The 19394-nt window shown below is 39.2% G+C and overlaps 1 protein-coding gene across 1 annotated transcript; it reads right to left on the bottom strand.

The window, feature by feature from the left end:
• Positions 1-2063: 2063 nt before the first annotated feature.
• BLOC1S5 (biogenesis of lysosomal organelles complex 1 subunit 5) lies at positions 2064-11766 on the bottom strand. Its single transcript, XM_048309629.1, has 5 exons — positions 11637-11766; positions 10351-10433; positions 8115-8244; positions 6407-6465; positions 2064-4158 (listed from the first exon to the last, which is right to left on the bottom strand). Exons 1-5 carry the CDS (start codon positions 11749-11751, stop codon positions 3979-3981), a joined length of 567 nt encoding a protein of 188 aa, XP_048165586.1. The 5' UTR covers positions 11752-11766; the 3' UTR covers positions 2064-3978.
• Between the last annotated feature and the right edge of the window lie 7628 nt (positions 11767-19394).

Genomic DNA, 19394 nt, shown 5'->3' with positions numbered 1-19394 from the left:
AACAATCTTTGACTAAACTATTTATGAAAACTGTGTTAATCATTAAAATCCTGCTACAGCTGCTGCAATTCCATCTTCCTGCAGATTCTGCTGTACCTTGACACACAGACCAGAAGGTTGACCAACAGTGCTGAGAGTACTGCGTCTTTACTACTTTGAGAAGTTCATTTCATTATAAGCAATTAAAGTAACTGGCCTGCTTTAAAAATGTGTGTTACACTAATTTTGTTCACAAATTTTATTTGCAGAAGGTCTCATTTCCTTTTTATGGCACAATCTCTTTCAATAAGCTTAAACTTTTGCATCAAATCTGCAGAAAACCTGATCCACTAAAACCAACAGTAGTGCAAGAATGCAGCTCATGAAGGTTTTAATCATCAACATTTGAGTCTAATCTCAGATTATAATAAATTTTAATTAGAATGCAGAAGAGCTACAGACAACATTGTTCACATCAGCACGGGTTACATAAATAACTTTGTGTCCTGTTCTAATGGGGGAAATGCCACTGCTAAGTAATGCCACTTTATATTTAAAAGTATGTGGCTTCATCCACAAAACATCTTTACTCACACAAAACACTGTGTTACAACTGAACAGCAGCATTTACGTTTCATACCTCGTATTAAACCAGGCTTCCTCATGTTCCTTCTCCAGACTGCACTGACACCTGCTGGGGAACTTCTGTCAACTTCAAAATCGACACCCTTGAGACATCTCAAGCTTTTCTCAAAGCAGCAGTGAATAGATCCAATTCACTGGCTGATTATGCCATGTACTTGCTGTATAGTTTGACTACTGAAGAAAACTCCACTGTTTATGAGGAAAGATTTAACAAGCCATAAATTATTAGAGATGATGTGATGTTCTGTGATGTGATGTTGTAATGATCTACCTTTTCTTTAAAAAGTATTACCTAGTGTCACCATAGAAAGAAGCAGAGGGAGAACATACAAATCAGCATTCTCCCTCATTCCTAAGATTAAAACAATGTGTTAGGCCTTAGACATAAAACATTCCAAGAAGAACAGCACACAGGTTCATTGTTAACATAAGGCAGTTTAAAAAACCCAAACCCTTAAATACCTCTCGAGTTCCCCAATTTGTTATGGCTCCTAAATAAATACAGCAGGGGTAGATTTCATACAGCAGTTCCAAGGAAGACAGCAGCTTCTTTGCTATGTGTATATTACAACAGAAGGACTAAGAAAATATTCCAGTGGTTACCTTTCAGTTCCAAAGAACAGTTCAGCAAAATAAACAGCACTAATAGTGAAAAGTTATACATGTAGTCTGCTACGAAGACAGATTGCAAAACTCACCTTTCACATCAGAAGTTAACTTAATATTGAGGACCTTTTTCAGCTCCTACTGGAATCCAATGCAAACTTTTATCAGGTTTAACAAGGATTAAATAAATCCTCAAGATCTTTAAAGCTATGGAATTCAGTCATGTAAAACTGCAAGTGTAAGGTGAAACACTTCCTTCATGCACCAATGACATAAACCCAATTTTTAAACTATTCATTTTTCTATTTCTCCCAAATGGCTGAGACTGTGAATAACAGGAATTTGAATCTTGCAAAGGAAGTTGCACTATGGAGAACTACTGTGTCCAGACAGACCATAGCCCCACCTTGATAAAAAACTGCTGAAGACAGGAATCTTTTTTTATCAGTCAGACATATTTAGATAGTATTGGACACAAGTATTGGTTGAGATTTTTTTAAGCATTTGGACAGAAAAAATAGGTTTTGCTACAAATGTTGGCAAGTTGCTTCAGAGATGATTAAGCATTTCCAAGTACCTCAAAACCTATAGCATATCATGCAAAAAAAGTGAAAGTTACTAAATGAAATTATTTCAGGAACAGATAGTTTTCATTCAATGAATAACATTGACAGAATCATATTATTATTATTAGGTAGATAGAGATTTTGAAGAAATGTGCTTTCAAATGATCTCCAGCATAAAAGATTCTTCAGCATAAAACATTCTGAAAGAGGAATACATTTTCAGTGTTAGTACTTACGAAGCTTTCCAAAGAATCAGGAACACACATCCCAGGTTTTGGAAATACCACTTTATTTTCCAGTGAATATCCAACTTGTAACACTCGCATCATTGCTTAAGAGCTCTCAAATTGATGAAATACTAAAATCTACAGCTCCAGTGCACAGTTAATTAGATATCTAAATCTTAAAAAAAATTATCAGTGCAAAAATATAAATTAATTCAGTATGCAGTTAAATGCATTTTGTTACAAACATATTTGGGCTTTGAGCACATATACATCAAATAATCTGGTAAGAGAGAAGCCACTTCCAATCTGTGCTCCAAACAAAACTATTCCATACCCAATTCTAAAGACAGACAAGAACGAACTTTTTCTTTTTAAATGAAAAGTCTGAGCTTAGTAACAACATTCATCACGGGTACACAAGCTGAGAAATATTACAGCAGTCACCCTTTATTCAGACAGGAGTTGTTCTAAAAGAGGCTTTCCTATTTTACATGTGTGGGATCCTTTTGAGACATCTATGTTTTTTCCATTCAGAACAGAGAATTAACAACATTCCAGCGTGCCCCAGTGTTGGCAACTCCTCTTTTCAGTCCAGATACACGATGATGATTGATGAAGCTGTTGGGCCTACGGTAGCAGGCAGAGCAGCTTGGCAGGAATTCAGTGTTATTGAAAGAAATCTCAAATACTTATTCCATCTCCTCTACTAACTTTAATCACACTATCAACATGCTGCCAGGAATGGAGCCTTGAAACCAAGCCATGAGCCTACACAAGCAACCCTTGTTGGTGTATTACTGCTGCAATACAGGTAAAGCGTAAATTCTGTTTATTTTTACCTGTTTCCATTCTACATTGGACACCAGCAAAATTATGGAAAGACATTTCCTGCACTAACCGTTAGCTTGCAGCAAATTTCATTAAGGTACTACGTCTCATTTTCCTTGGTTAATGAACTGATTAACTTCTTCAGTTACACTGCTGGTAACTGCAAGTTTGGAATAAAGGAAAGCAGCGCAGGAGTTTCACGTACGCTGTAAGAGTAAGTTAGTACGAAAGCAGATCAGTACCGCAGGCATTTAACCACTAATCTGCTCATTTGTTACACTGATAAAGAAACAAAAATCTTACCTCAATTGCCTCATAAAGTTCTGACAAGCTTATCCTATGTAAACCAACAGCATGCCAAGTATTTAAGGTAAAACTGTACTAGCTGCAAAGCTAATACAAAGACTGATATGCTTCTCATGATTACTTTTTAGCTTGTTGTGGCTTTGCTTAGAACAGTAAAGCTTAAAAAGAGAGGTCTGAGACATTTACAGGGAGAAAAAAAAAAGGAATTGTTAACCAAGCTTACCTTACAATTTTTATGTTAGCAAAAACCATTCAAATTGCAACTCTACTTCATAATACTGAACATACAACCCAAAAGTTTGAATTACAATTTGATTTAAAACTCTGTTGACATCTTTCACCAGTAAATTTTCAAAGTAAAATATTCCGTAAGACAAGTTTATTTTCTTGAAATCTACAAACAGAATATAGAGTTTTCCCAGTGAATTCTCAGCTAACTATGGCTGGAACCTATCAACCTACTTTTTGGGAAAGGGCTGTGGCTGCACACCAGGATAGTTAATATTACATTAGTCTCTGTTTTCTCAAATGATACGATACTCTGTTGATGGGAGAGAACTCCAGTTTGCAACTCCCTGAGCTGGTGTAGTCACACAATTTTCAGTTCCACTTTCCAACAAACAAAGAAATACTGGCATTCCACCTGCCCTGAATCAAACAAGCATAGATAGGCACTTAAGTTGAAAGTATGCAAACCTTTTCTTCCCAAGCCTGGAGAGGAAATTCTCCTTTGTTCTATCAATTTCAGCTTTCCAAAAGAACCCCAATTTAAATCAGAAGCAACTGAGCATGGCACAAACCCAGCATTATTAAAAAAGGTCTTAAAAAGAAACGTATTTGGCCAGCTCCTTCTCCATCTCAGAGTACTGCTCTTTGAGGCGCTCCATAGCTTTTCTGTGCTCTTCGTCCACCTCCGCACGCTTGTTCTGCTGCTCTTTCATGAACTCCTCCCAGTGGGCGATGCACTTCTCTTCACGAGCCGTCACCTTGTCTGCCTGAAGCTGAGGGGAGGAAAATAAGAAGTTTTTAGTAATCATTTCCATATTAAAACAGGGGGTTTAATCAGAGCTACATAATGTTAAAGTATCTGAAAACTAGCATGAAGACATATGGAAAGGAGAAACTGAAAAGAAAACACTTATTTTGCATAGCCAATCCAAAACAAGTGGCAAAATGTCTGCAATACTATTAACATGATTGTGTTAGCAATGATGCTATTTCGATAAAATATAACAACATAGATATTAAATGTTTTGAAACTGGCAGCTAGTATTTCTGCTTTAGCCAGCTAGCTCTCACTGTGATTAATGTCTTCTTTTATAAATAAGTTATTTTTCCCCTCATACTTTCTTACTGCTTGGCTTCTGGTAAATCTAATTCTGTTCACTCTCTTATCTTGAAAAAAAAATTTTTAAATGTCTAGATATCTAGAAAGAGAGATCATACACACATTCAATGCACACGACAAAATGTAATACAATTCTGTGGATTGCTTGTGAGCTGTATTAACAGTCTGTCTCCCTTATATTACAGGTGCAGAAGCCAAAATAAATCTAGGCAGTTGCTCTCCCATTTGCTCCATCTCCCAGCAAAAGAGAGATTAATCCTGCTTTTTATTTTTAATCCCTCTCCTTTTCAGTGTATCAGCAATGACTTTCATATGTATGGCATTTTTGCCAACTAAAGGCACTGGGAACCCATTTATGTATTCTTAAACACTCTCTCTGCTGCTCTTCAAGCTCACACAGCATGGCTAAATACACAATTTTTTTCAGTGCAGCATTTTATACACTTTAAAAACATTATGCCAAGATTCATTTTGTTTGCAACAGATATAGTAACATCTACTAACAAAATCCACCGGGTGTGTACTAACAGTTTGACTGATACACTACTTTGTATTCAACAGGTTTTGAAACATTGGTGTTTCAAACACTTTTTGACATAATTACACATCACCTACCCAAACCTGACACTACATTCTGCCAAAATCCCATCATTTTTTCAGAACACATCATCTCAGAAAAGTAAGGAAAAGGTATTTCGCCTCAAGTGGCTGCATTACAATGACAACTTTTATCTATATTTTTAAAAAGTTACCCACCTGTTATTACTCCCATTTGGAAAGTTTCAAGCCAAAAAGTCTTACTATACAAACTTTTAAGACATGCTATGAATCCAGAATACCTGTAACTACTCTTCCACTACATATTAAAAAAGAAAAAAAAAAAAAGGGTGTAAACATAGAGCTAATATTTTTTTAAAAAAATAATAGTCACCATTCTTACTGACTGTTCATTTTCTAAGTTATAATTTCTTATTAAAGCTTTGCTTCAAACAAACAGTAGCAGAACTGTAAGAATTTCCTACCTCTCTACCAGTATCTACAGTAGTGTTAGACACAAGCAAACTCTGTCAGTGCTCAGCAGTGTGCTGTTTGCACAGTACCAGTATTCAATTGCAACTGGACTGCCCATCTTCATCAATTACAAAAAAGGAAAGAAAAACATGACTATCAGCTTACATCCATCAATGCACACCCTGTTTTGCTTGATGGCCATGGAAACGTCTCCAGTACTTCTGAACCAAATTATTATCAACAGCATTTTGCAAGTAAAGAGATAACACAGGAACACAATAAAGAAGTAGTAATGGGAATACAGGAAACTAATTTCTTGTATAATTTTCCAGGTTTTAGATTCAGAGCACATGTATTTCAAATAAGCAAAGTGTAGCCAACTGAAAAGGTTCCAATGATTCGCATGTTCCTATAATATAGCCCTTCATTAAATAACCCATCCACAAGTGAAAAAAACCACTTCCTTTTCAACAAGCAATATATATATAATATGGTCAATGTTCTCAGCTAACTAGGAAAGATTTACATTTCCATTCTGGTAGGTTAGTAGATGTTTTTTGTTCCACAGAAAATAAGCTTTTTTTATATTTAAGCTTTCCCTATACGTGACAAATGTTATAGTCTGAGCTAGGAGGGAAAATAAAGCAAAGGAAATAAAAAAAAAATAGTTTCCATGTATCAGGAGATTGCAGGAAGAGTTAGCTAGATCCATTAACTTTGCAGTGTGCATTTTAGAAGGGCAGAAATCACCCCAAAAGAAGTTTTACTGCAAGTATATAAGGTACAGAGAAATATGTTTTTAAGTTTTGCTATACTGAAGGCAGATAAACTTGCTGTGAAGCATGAGATTCTTAGATCACAAAATAAAAATCTCTCCATCCATCCTTTACCTTTCTCACTTCATACTCCCTCTCTTGGAGTCTATGGATCATAGCGTTGGCAGCTTGCACTGAAACAACAAATTGCAGTAGATCAGTCTGCTGCTGTAAATCAAAGAAACTTGCCTGAAAGGGATTTAGGAGATGAGAGGCTGTTGCAAGGTGAAGATTATATTCCAGTGTGTCACTTAACTCTGCCCAAGAGTCATCTGTACTTGCAGAAAATGCTTTACACTTAAAACTTTTACACTCCTAAAAGTAAGTAGGCTTATTGCAGAGTTCAACTTTGTGTGTTCTAGAAGCCAAAAGCAGGAAGGCAGTGAGGTCCTCTCGTGCCCACATTCTTAGTGTTGCTGATGAGCTGGAGTGCACTACTCAGCACCTCAGAAGACATCAAAAGCCACTCTCAAGTCAGTAAGTAGAAACAGGTGACCAAACTCTATGTTTTACTTAGTTGGGTTTTTCTTCCTTATTTCTTCCCCATCAGCTGTGTATGCACTCCACAGGTACAACATCTTTATGCTGGAGTCAGTCTCTTGTCTCCCAGACTAAGCCTGGGAAAACTCCTCAAAGGAAATAGGAACTGTATTCCTACACACCTTTTTCCCCCCAACTTAATTAATGCTTAATTTTAACACAGAATTAAATACACTTATTTCCCGGGGCAGCAACTGGATGCAGTTCTGGATAACTGGCTCAAGCTGCTGCTGCTTGAGCAGGGAGGTTGGGCATGACCTCCAGAGGTCCCTTCCCACCTCAACCATTCTGTGATTGTATTACTAAAGATGTACTGCACAGCTGGTCAAGGAGCAGCATGGAAGGTTCACCCCAGTTAGACGGTATTAGAACATATGTCTTATTTGCATCACTAAATTTTAAGTTTCAATATTTTCCTGCAATCTTTTTATGTGTAAAGCATCATCTACCATTTGCTATTCTGCATATGCCAGATGCCATATAAATAAGTTATAGGAAATTAAATGCTTATACAACATGCCACACATAAATTGTAACAAAACCCACAGTGGCATGTTTCAACTGCATAAATTTAGCAGCTAAAGCTACCACACTCTCTTAAAATCTCTTTTGAGGAAGCCATCCTGCTGAATGAGTAAGAAAAAAAAAAGACACTTAAATATTAGTACAAATCTTAAACTTTCTTTTAAAATCTGAGCACTAAAGAAATATATTAATTATTATAAGGATGAAACTGAGATTAGCATGTAATCACTATTACTTCCCAATTTGTGACTGAAGATAATGATAATAATACATTTCATAGCTATACAGTGGCAAGTTTTGTTTTAAATGATAGGAGACAGTATTATGCACTCCTGCGGGAAAATTAAGACACTTGAAGGTAACACCACAGCATGCTTGCAACAAACCAGGAAACTGAAATTTTGCCCATGGCTTTAGTCAATGTGGAGTACTATTTCCAATTGAATAGGAAAAGAATGAGCTGAAACAACTTCTACTCAAACCAGCAAAAAACTTTAATGTAACCTTAGCAAGAGCTGATTGGCTGAACTACTACATATTAAAAATGTCCCTGTTGTTTCCCTTTTAAAATTTCACAGAAACGAGAACAAAGCACAGTTTGTTAAACAGTAGAAAATTACCCAAGTGAGGTAATGCTTTTACAAATCATATTTTGAATCCAAACTATTTAAATTACTCAAAACGATGCATCAAGAGCAATAAGAAGCAACCTGCTTACATCTCTTGAAGGTTTCACTCAAATTGTCTTGCATTGCCTGCTCACACTTCGGAAGAACACGTTCATTTGTTTCAAAGATCGTGGTTTTTAGATTTTCAAGTACTCGCAGTTCTCGGAGACCGCGTTTTTCCTGCCACAAAAATGAAAGAAGGTGAGTGGCTAGCAAGGAATTTCACTTTGCAAATTAAAGATGGCTTCCCAGTTGATAAACTAATAGCTTCATCTCAAAGACTAGATCATTACCTACTAAAGTGTTCTCTACTTATTTAACAACATAGATAAAATTGCCAAAAAAAGACAGCAATGCTCCATTCTTCACATTAAAATACAAGAATCCTTTGAATGACTCCTCTGGCCCTTGTGAGAAAAGACAGTTACACACCATATGGAAAAATGTGCTGTTTTGTATAGATAATATACAACATCTCTAAAACAACAGAGAGCAACAGAGCTTGAAAGCATTTCATTTTTATAATTCAGCTGTTACTGAGAAATAACATAGCAGTAATTCTGCTTGCTTGATGTCTGACCCTCCACATTTAGCATGGCATGAGGTGAAAACAATGCAAGTGAAATTGTTTTAACTGAAGTAAAGCAATGAAGTTGACTAAAAAATAATATAATACAGCTGACTAAAGAGGCAGCTCTTCTAGCTCACTATTGATCATGATTAATTATAAGTACAGTAAGATCTTGTTTTATTGTCTAAATTTAAAAAAAAAAATCTATTTTTCTGAAGCCACAGCACTATTCCCACTCTGAATTTCACCAGTGCTTTACTTAAGACAAAAACTCTACATAAACAAAAACCACTGTATCACATGAAGTGGGACAGGGATTACCACATCCATCTTAAAACTTCAGAAACATAAGCACAGACAAGTAAAACACCTTAATTAAACAGGCTCCAGATTTCCTGAGTGCAAATCTCCATTCCTTGCACACTAGGTGCTAGTAATTGAAAAAATAAGCACATATCCTACTACAACAAGAAAGTGTCTCTTACCTCAAAGTTAGAAACAAGTGGAGTTTTTGGGTGCTGGTGGTCCTGAGCCCACTTAAAAGAAATTCTAAACTGCAAAAATTTAAACAATCCTCTACTTTGCTATTTTTCCCATAAAAGTATAAATCAGTAATAAAATTTCAATAAAAGATCTAAGAATATATTAAATTTGTCTAAGGAACAGAACAAGACTTCAGGTGAAATGGGACAAATATATGAATTATCAGCCTAAAGATATAAGTTCTAATTTTGTCTGTGAGTTTAATATTTTCCATCCTGTGGAATGACATGTAAAACTACTTACTTACAGCTTAGTTAGGGAAAAAAGAGAAAAGAATTAATTTCTTATGACTCTCAAGCCCATACGATACAGATCTGATAGGAGTTTACTTCACATCTGTATTTTGCTAAACCAGCAGAGACAAAATAGACCTGCTTGAAATGTAAGCTACAATCTGGGTTAGGGGGGAGGGGGTGGTGAGGGGGAAAGACATTTTATTGTCATTCAAATCAGGTCTGCATACAGGAATTTTGAGGTGTAACCGCTTTTTCAAGACAGACTTTAAATTCCACATACTGTAAGAAAGAAAATCTACTCAGAAACAGCCTTTTGCTGGCATAAGATTCAAATTTTCTAAACTTTTGCTGCCATCTTGTGGAAACCAAATTATACTTTGCAGGCAAAGCTGTATATAAACACTTTTACACCTTCAGTACTTTAGCCTTATTTGCAGCCAATCAGATAACAGTCATTCAATTTTTAATGATTTTATTACTTTGCATGAAGTGTTGCTCTTCTCTTCCAGTATATCACTTGGTCTCGTGTAATGAAAACCAAAGAAAATAAAATTACAGCTATGCTAGCTGAATCCAGCTGAGGCATAAAGTAGTTTCTCAATGAAATGTAAACCTATACTGGCCAACAATACTTTCCTTGAACCAACTAGACTTCTCTAAGATGTTAGGACTACATTATTCTCCTACATCAATATTCCTGCCAGTCTTCTGCAGGAAAAAAAAACCACATGCCCCTTGCAAAACTTTTAAAAGACCTAAATTACCACCTTGTTTGCTAAAGATGCAGATGTATACTGCAGGTGTGTTATTTTGGGAAAAAAATCCATGTCAAGTCCTTCTGAAGAAAGTTATGTACCTATTATAGTATCTAAAAAGATGCTAAAACTTTTCAAAGTTTCAGACTGTGACAGCAGCCAATAAGATACAAATACTTACTTCAAATTCTTTAACAAAGTAACGTATTTCTCCCTGAATTACTGGTCGGTGATCCAGCAGTCTTGAATAGACTTCCCCAACATCTAGAAGATTAAGGACAGCCAGAATTTTAGTTTTTCTCTCACTCCCACACCAGGCTACAAAACACAGGCAGTACACCATACCTCAGTGTGAGGAAGGACTATTGCTCACCGAGTACATACAAAACCAAAAGAGCATCAAAACAGTATTTGTAGGGTAACCTATCTATCCAGCAAGCCACCAGCTTAGATAAAACACAACGAGCCAGTATTCCAGATGCCAAAGACACCTTTCTGTGAGGGTGAATGCTCTCCTCTGTGGCTCAGCACCCTTTGTCTCAACGCTCTTTCTGCTCAGTACAGCTTCCGTATCTGATTGCTAATGCTGGTAAAAGAACAGAACTAAATGCTGCAGTTTAACAGATTAACAGCGTAAGTGTGGGAATCTTCTGCAGCAAAAGACAAAAGGAATCCTCATTATAAAGGAAAACTGTCAGCATTTTCTTGTATTCCAGGGCCAGACTTGAAATTTAGTCTTGGAAAAGAGTATTTGCTACTTAAGTATGTGCGGAGAAACAGGGTCACGTGTCACAAAGAAAAAGCCTGCTAAATTGAAAAGCACTGTGAGAGCATAGCAAGTACTGTTTCAAGAAATACACAGCACAGTCCCAAAAAAGACTTTAGCCGGCGCTGCCATCTAAATGATGTGTTCTCCTGCCTCAGCTGCTGGACCTGCCCTGTGCTCCCCGTCTCTACTGTATCCACCTGGGTTTGTTCTACACCCTGAACCCCACCCGTCCAAAACGGTGCAGACGATTATTTAGAAATTCGGGAAAGACATGATTGCAGTAAATAAAGCATGGGATAAACCACTTCCCAGTCCAAACGCTTCTGCGCACGGATTAACCAGGACAAAACTTGGGCAAACAAGACCCAAGTAAGTGCTTCCCCAAGAAACTCCATGCCCGTGGCAAGGGCCTCCGTGGCCGACCCGGCTCCCCGAAATAAAGCCACAGAGACACCCTAGTTTCCAATTCTGAGAGATGAAAGCCAGCTAAGCCCCCCAGGTGTCCAGCTTTAAACCTCAGCACACGCCGCGGAACCTCGGAGGGCTGGAGGGCGCTGGAGTCCCGGAGAGCTGGACCGGCCCTGGGTGGTCACGGGACCAGCCTCCCCTCCCGGGCCCCTGGGCCGTGTCTCCGCCGCTGCCGCGGGGTTACAGAGCGGGCTCGGCACCTGCGGGAGCCCGCACCGCTCCCTGCTTACCCTTTATGATGGGCTGGATCGGGGACCCGGAGGCCGGCGAGTCCCGTCTCCTGTCGGCGGGCGGCGGGGCCGCCGCGCTGCCGCGGCCGGGGGACGCGGGGCCGGCCCCGCTCATGGCGCTCGGCGGCCCCGCGCAGCGCAGCCCCGGCCCTGCCCCGGCCTCCCGCCCGCAGCGCTTCCGCCCGGCCCGCAGCCGCGGCGTGAGGTCATCGCGGCGCGCCGGCCGCGGCTGCGGGAACCGCCCCCAAGGATCCCCGATCCCTCCCAAACCTGCGGGTTTGGGAGCTGCTGTTGTGGGAGGAGAGACGCTCACGAGTCTGGAGAAGGGCAGCGGGGCTGGGGAAGGGTGTGGAGGGCATGTCCTGTGAGGAACGGCTGAGGGAGCTGCGGGTGTTCAGCCGGGAGTAAAGGAGGTTCAGGGGAGACCTTATCGCTCTCTACAACTCCCTGAAAGGAGGCTGTAGCCAAGTGGAGGTCGGCCTCGTGCCCCAGGTAACCAGCGACAGGGCAAGAGGACATGGCCTCAAGGTGTGTCAGGGGAGGTTCAGGGTGGACATCGGGAAGAATTTCTCCACAGAAAGGGTGATGAGACACTGGAGTGGGCTGCCCAGGGACGCGGTGGAGTCACCATTCCTGGAGGTGTTTAAGGAAAGATTGGACATGGCACTTGGTCTAGTTGACATGGTAGTGTTTAGTTATAGGTAGGATTCGATGATCTCAGAGGTTTTTTCCGACCTAGTTGATGCTATGATTCAGAAATTATAGTAAGAGACATGCATTAAGCAATCCAGTTTGCTTCTAGGTGCAGCAAACGTGAATAACAACCACTGGACACACAGGCTAAAAAAAAAAAAAAGAGCAGCAGTCTTTTTTTACAACTATTAAAAAATGCAAAAATGACATAAAATCACTGTACATTTCTTTTAAAACAACTTCAGAGTACAAGAGAGGCTTCTCAGTGTGAGAGAAACATGGAGCTCCTGGAGCAGGTCCAGTGGAGAGCTACAAATTGAATAGGGGAGTGGAGCATTTCTTACCATGAAAGGCTGAGGGAACTGGGCTTGTTCAGCCTTGAGAAGAAACAACTGAGAGGGAACCGTATCAATGTCTTGTCAGCATCTGAAGGGAGGGTACCAAGAGGATGGAGCCAGGCTCTTCTCAGTGGTGCCAAGCAACAGGACAGGAGGCAATGGGGAGAAGCTGATGCCCAGGAAGTTCCACCGGAACATGAGGAAGAACTTCTTTACTGTGCAGGACCGAGCACTGGAACAGATTGTCCAGACAGGCTGTGGAGTCTCTCTCCCTGGAGATACTTAAGTACCTTCTGGATGCAATCTTGTGCCAAGTGCTCTGGGATGACACTGCTTGAGCAGGCAGGTTGGACCAGATGAGCCACTGTGGTGCCTTCCAACCTGACCCATCCTGTGATTCTGTGAGAGCATTAGAATATTTTCAATATACTTGCCTCCCTCCTGGCCACTTATAAATTACAGTATATTAACTTCTGTTTGTGACTTTTTTCCCCCCACTACTCAATAAACTCAATAATTTCTAGAACAGGTTGATCCTATTTAGGCCATTGCATCTAAGTTTGTTTCTTCTTTTACACATTTTTTTTTAATCTGCAATACATGTCACACTGCTCACTGTTGTTGTATGGTCCATGAAGAATAACCTGGGCCACAAATTCTGCTACAGCTGCTGCAGCCTTCAGTGTTCTGACCTATAAGGTGGCAGTTTAGCTGGAACAATTACTAGTTTATTAGTAGAAAACAGGAGTAGTATGTATTCTTTGTTAGAAATTAGTTCTGTCCGTGTTCTACTCTGCATAGCTTTTGTAAGTAGGAGCAATTGTGTAGCTCAGGGAAAAAAAAGGGACTTTTTAAAGCTATTAGAACTGACACAAAAAAATGATCCTATTATTAAATTCTGTGTCACATCATAAAAGCTTGGAAACTGCTCACTGAAATTACTATATGGGAGGTTTTTTTGACAATATCCATAATCTTCTAAATTCAGGCTTAAAAATGAGTGAATTGGTTTTGTTGAAACAATCTCCTCCAAAATCAGGCAAAATATAGCTGGAGTCTGTCTAACAAAATGAAGCTTACACTGGGAAGTGTTCAATACTTCAACTAATATTATTATTAAATTTAGCACAAATATATAATGTAATATAGTTTTTTACTCCTTCACTGTTACATAAATATTACGTTAATTAGGCAATTAGTAGATATAAGAATTATTTTCAAAGTAGCTCCCTTCTGCATTATCTTTTTTCCCCAAAGTGACCACATATTGCAACCTATAAATTAGTATTTATATTTTTCCACTTGAATCCAAAGCATGTAAGTACTTGACAATCACCAGTAAATTACAGTAGTGCTCATATATTAATAATATCTGCAGCATATTGCCGCTGGCTCAGGCTAGAATTGTTCAAATGTTAATTTTACCCTTTCCAGCTTAGCTGCCATCCTTTCATAGCCTCTCAGACAAGTTATTTCCCCCTCTAAGCCCTATGCTCCAGCTTTTTATTTGCTAAGGAGGAAATCCTGTAGTTAAGGGGCTTTGTAACTACTGCATTTCTAGGAAAGTTTTTATATCATGACTAATGTCAGGTTTGGAATTATGGGACTGCAACAAGGGTAAATCCTGTGACAGATTTCTAGGACTACTGTCCTGAAACCATTCCTCCTTTGTTTGAATAATGTTGGGGGTTTTTGGGGTGTTTTTTTTGGTTGGTTTTTTTTTTGTTTTGTTTTTTAAGAAGCTGCTTGATTTGTTGTATTTATGCCTGCTTTTGTTTTTTGTTCCCCTGCTTACTCTCATTGCCCAGTCAAGCTTATTTTCAAAACATATTTTAAAGAAATTAAGGAGGACTTAAAGAGGTGATGGGTATGAAAAGACAATACTTGTGGAGCCCCGAACCTGTCAGTTTATAGAAAGTAGTCATCAAGTCACAAAAACATGGAAATAGCTATGGCTTGGAGCATGAAAATCAACATATGTAGTCATCATGTATTTTTTTGGAAGATAGGCTAAACAACCTCTGTCATTTTTGCCGTGCAATGGAACCCGCTTTCTCTTTTAGGGATCACCCTGCCACTTCCCATTAGCATTAGCAGCACTCTGAACTGCAAAATCTTCAGATGAATGTGCCGAGTCCTGTCATTTCCCCCACAGGCTGTCTGGCGATGATAATCCACTAAAGGATTATTTCATCCAAGTGGCGGTGTCCGAGTCAAATGCCGGCAACAGGCAGGGAAACCCAAACCTGTTGAGGCAGACATCTGCCCAGATGGGAGGAATCGGAGCGACGGCCCTTAAGAGGGCAAGGCGGGGGACATACTTTGTGCCAGCAGAATAAGTCCATGGGCTGCACCCGTGATGGGAGAGCAAGACCACGATCGTGATGGCTGGAAGTTTGCGGGCTGCGATGCCGATGCTGGCCAAAGCAGGCCCGGGGCTGTGCTCTTTGGAGGGGTGCCTTGTCACATTAGCCGGGCGGCCACTGTGTTTGATGCTCAACCTGGACGGACAGGCCTGCCAGGCAGAAACTGCTCAGGCAGATGATGCTGGGGAGGACAAAAATTATCCACCGCAAGACTGAGAAGACAGATGACACCCAGCAGGAACAGCAAGCCAGATCTGCAGAATCCACAATGCAGCTGGCTAGCCCGGGGCTACTTGCCTCTTTGAAGAGGAACAGACATCACCTACGAGCTGTCAAATTAGATCACCAGCCTGAAAATGCTGAAAGAGATTTAGTTCTTCCAACAGAGAAGGGAAAGTTTAATGGATGAAAATCTTCCTAAAGGGGCCAAGGTAGTGTGGGAGGGGAAAGGAGAATCCTTCAGATGCAGCAACAATGAAAAATGAATCACCTCCCGCCTGCCTGCAGAGTGAGAGATGGGATGTGCGGTGTTCTGTGGCAGCCGTGCTGGCTGTAGTCACTACCAGCGTGGAAAATAAAGGCCACGCCTGCAGGAACGTGCACAGAGCAGCAACAAGTAATGCTTGCTACAAAATCGATCCCCCTTTCCAAATCTGTGATATCTTTATAGCGCCCTGGAGCCGGGCTCTGAAGTATGATACATCTTACATTCAAGACATGCAGCCGTGGGATACAAAGGCACACTCTGAATCCGAAAGCTCGGCGCAGCAAGAGGTGCATGCCAGCATTTCCCCTCTCATTTCTTTTGCAATAAAATTCAAGCACAAAGGAAATATGCGCAACACAAGTCAATTTTGATAAATAAATAGAAAAAAAAATTAAGATTACCAAGTGAGTAAGCATGTGCTCAGGTGTGTGGTGAATATGCAACCTGGCGTTTCCATGAGGGACAGCAGCACCATGATCCAATTATAGATGCAAAGAAGAAATACTGCTGTTAGGGGGAAAATATTAAATGTAGCAATCCATGAAGCAGCTGCATCATTGCAATTACACTTTGAAGTTAAAGACTGTGAAACACACCAAAGATTAAAAGAGGTGATAAGATTAAAAACCAAAAGGGGAAAAAATCAAATAGGCCTACTGATCCCTCTTTCTAACAAAACAAAAAAAAATCAAAATGGTAGAAAAAATGGACATACTAGGTTCTGTATATACATACAGTTGCAAAATCAATTTATGGCCATACAAGCAAATCTACTTGAAAAATCTATTCCCAACTTCAACATTCACGTAGCAGACAAGCCATAAATCACCTGTAGAGATGCAGAGGATTCTAGTAGATCAGAAAGAGTATGAACCAGACTTCTGAATAGAAGAGCTTACACTGGATTTCTTAATAATGATTTTATAGTTCTCTCTATTCCTTTACTTTCATCTATCTCAGCTAATCACATTTTAAGTACTTTGTCATCTTCCAAATCAACAGCTGACTTTTGATCACCTATTGTTTTTTTAACCAAGCAGAAAATAAAGATACCCAAGTTCTACTGCTCTTTTATCTGTAATGTTACTTGTGTGTATTTCACAGACAAAACCACTTCTAAGTCACATTTTCATGTAAAATAGTTAATATAAATGAATGTCATATTTGAATTGCAAAGTACATCTACATTAAATCTTACTTAAGAGTCTCGGCTCCCTGTGAATAACCCAGGATCCACACCCACACTGAAGGGTGCAGAGTAACCTTCCATCAGCAATAATTGAAATTTATGTGTGTATATGTGTGTGAGAGAGACACAAGGTGACATTGTAGAATTATTTTATCAAGATACTCCAAAGCTGTAACACCTATTGCGAAGTCTAAGGTGCACCTCACAAAAAAAAAGCTCCCCATTTCTAGGCCTGTGCGCTTCCAAATATTCAGACAGTAGCAGAAAATTCCTGAGAGAAGGTCTACTTCAGTTTACAAATATTTTGAAGAGGGTTGGGTAGGCTATAGAGAAGGAATACAAGATGAAAAAGATTAAAAACATATGAAAATATCACCTCTTACAGGAAAACAGCTGTTTCCTTGGAGACTTCACTGGCAGAAGTTAAACTTTCTACACAAAGATCTCTGGAAATTCAATAGGTGCACACCTATTGGTGGCAAATACTTACTGTGGGTGGGACAAAGAAAGGTAACAAAACTTGCTGGGTTGGACTGTATTGAGTGAGAATCAGAAGTGATGCCTTCTAACTCATTTTCTGTGTGAAACACTGAGATGCCAACCTGGAAGGTAAATCACTGATGACCAGGAACACGACAGAAAGCATGTTACACATTTAAGATATCATAAATAATTTCTTTAGTTTTGCTGCTGAAAAGCCTCCACTTTGGTTCCATCCGAATTGTCAGGTTTAAGATTTTCTTTTCAGGTCTAAACTGGAACTATTTTTTTTTTTTTTGTTCAGTGTAATCTTTCCAAATTTCTCATTCCTACCTGCTCTTTTCTAATCCCATATTAAACTTGGATTTTTCTATAAATCACCGTTGCCCAGTTACACGTCTCAGAGCAAGAAACAGCCCTACAGACTTCAGACATCAAACTGAACTCTCACTTAAAAATGAAGTTACACATACAGAGACAACTAAAAATCATCAGCACATTTCTAACATATCTAATGCAATACTTGAACACCTGTTTCAACCTGGTTGGTCTACAAGCAGTCATCTTGGCATCAAGGGGAAAAAGTCAAAGTGCTAAGTGTAGGATTTCACTGAACACTTGCAATTATCATATTTATTTCACTTTTGAATTCTTCTGTTGCTGAAAGGTTGTCATGCAGCACTATCTCACCATATGGCAACACACTCAAGTCCCAGGGGCACATACTTAAAAGACCATAACATGTCAGGCCCCTTGAATAAATTAGAACAATTATGCAAAATAATAATACTGCAATGATGAGATACATTAACAAATGAAAGTGTCGCTGTTCATGAAATGCTGTGAAAATAAATTCCACACATCACTGTGGTCATCATCATCATCACAATGCAAAGCAACAAAAGTAAAACAACATCACAGTGCCCTTCAGCAACAGAAGTTTTAAGAAAGGAGAAAGGGGATGCAAGGGAGAAAAGTCTCTTTTACTAATGCTCAGTGAAAAAAGAATAAAACATTGCATAAAGAGGAAGCTTTAACAGCAGCTGAACATTTACCCATGCAAACCCTTTACAGACCATGAATGTTAATTTGAGAGCTCCCACTACATACCTCATCTTTTAAAATTATGAAGCATAGTTGTAAAAAATGTACCTCATACAGTCTCAGACTGACTCAGAGTTGTGTGATTTTTCAGAAGTTTTCTTACAGAATTTGTTTGTCCTTGATCAAAAGGCATTAGATAGAAAGGGGGAGAGGCGAGAAAAATCAATACCATCTGGTTTTCCTAGTCATCTCTCTAAAGGCAAAGTCTCAATTCATCGTTCTTTGCTTTTAACCCTCTATCCCCTTAAGTTTCTCCAAGCAGGGGAGAGAAAATTGAAATATGCTCAATTTACTATATGATAAAGACCAAATGCCTTTTAGATAGTAGAGAGTTAAATATTACTAATCCACTTCTAAGTATTTCATCTTTCTACTAGGTGAACTTTTTTTTTAAACATTTCAGCAGCAAGTAATGCTTTTGTTCTACACCAGAGAAAATAAAACTGGCACAAGAGGCTGGGGGATACTGCAGCAGTAGCATGTGGCCAACTTGTGAAATCCCAATACTTGCAAACAGCAGCTGTTTGGGATTAAAAAAAAAATGACACTTTGTAGCATCATCTCTACAACAACCTGTCTGAAAAGATGACAGTATTGTTTCCAGCAACATTTAGGTGTGGTTCAATTTCAGCATTCTCAGCTGTAATGTAAGCTATTTTCACGGATGAAGGCTTGCACATACATTTTAAAGAGCTTAAATCATTCTCACTTACAAAAGCATAGGTAAAAACAGTAAATCTGTAAGATGAACAAGAAACTTCCCTAAACCCTGACCCAATGCACTGATGATTCACACCCCTTCTGAAACAAAATGGTTCACTATAGCAGAATTTAGTAGAAGTGCAGGTACTTTTCTAAGTCTTACCCTCACTTGCTCCCACATGTGAAAGAAAAAGCAAACTCACTTAAATACATACTGTAAGATAAAAAATATTTGAATAAATTGGATATTAAGAGTACAAGTACTGACAGTAAACACCTGAAGCTCTCAGGTAGTTGAATATGGAAAGCTTTGAGCGTGAAGTTTCTAATGTACCTTTGTACCAAAGCCCATTCCACAACTCTTGAACAGATCTCAAGATTTCAGAGAGATCTTTTTAA

This window comes from Corvus hawaiiensis, chromosome 1, assembly GCF_020740725.1.
Source record: "Corvus hawaiiensis isolate bCorHaw1 chromosome 1, bCorHaw1.pri.cur, whole genome shotgun sequence".
NCBI lineage: Eukaryota > Metazoa > Chordata > Aves > Passeriformes > Corvidae > Corvus > Corvus hawaiiensis.
Note: the sequence above shows the minus strand (reverse complement) of the source record. Positions and strands in the feature narration are given on the sequence as shown.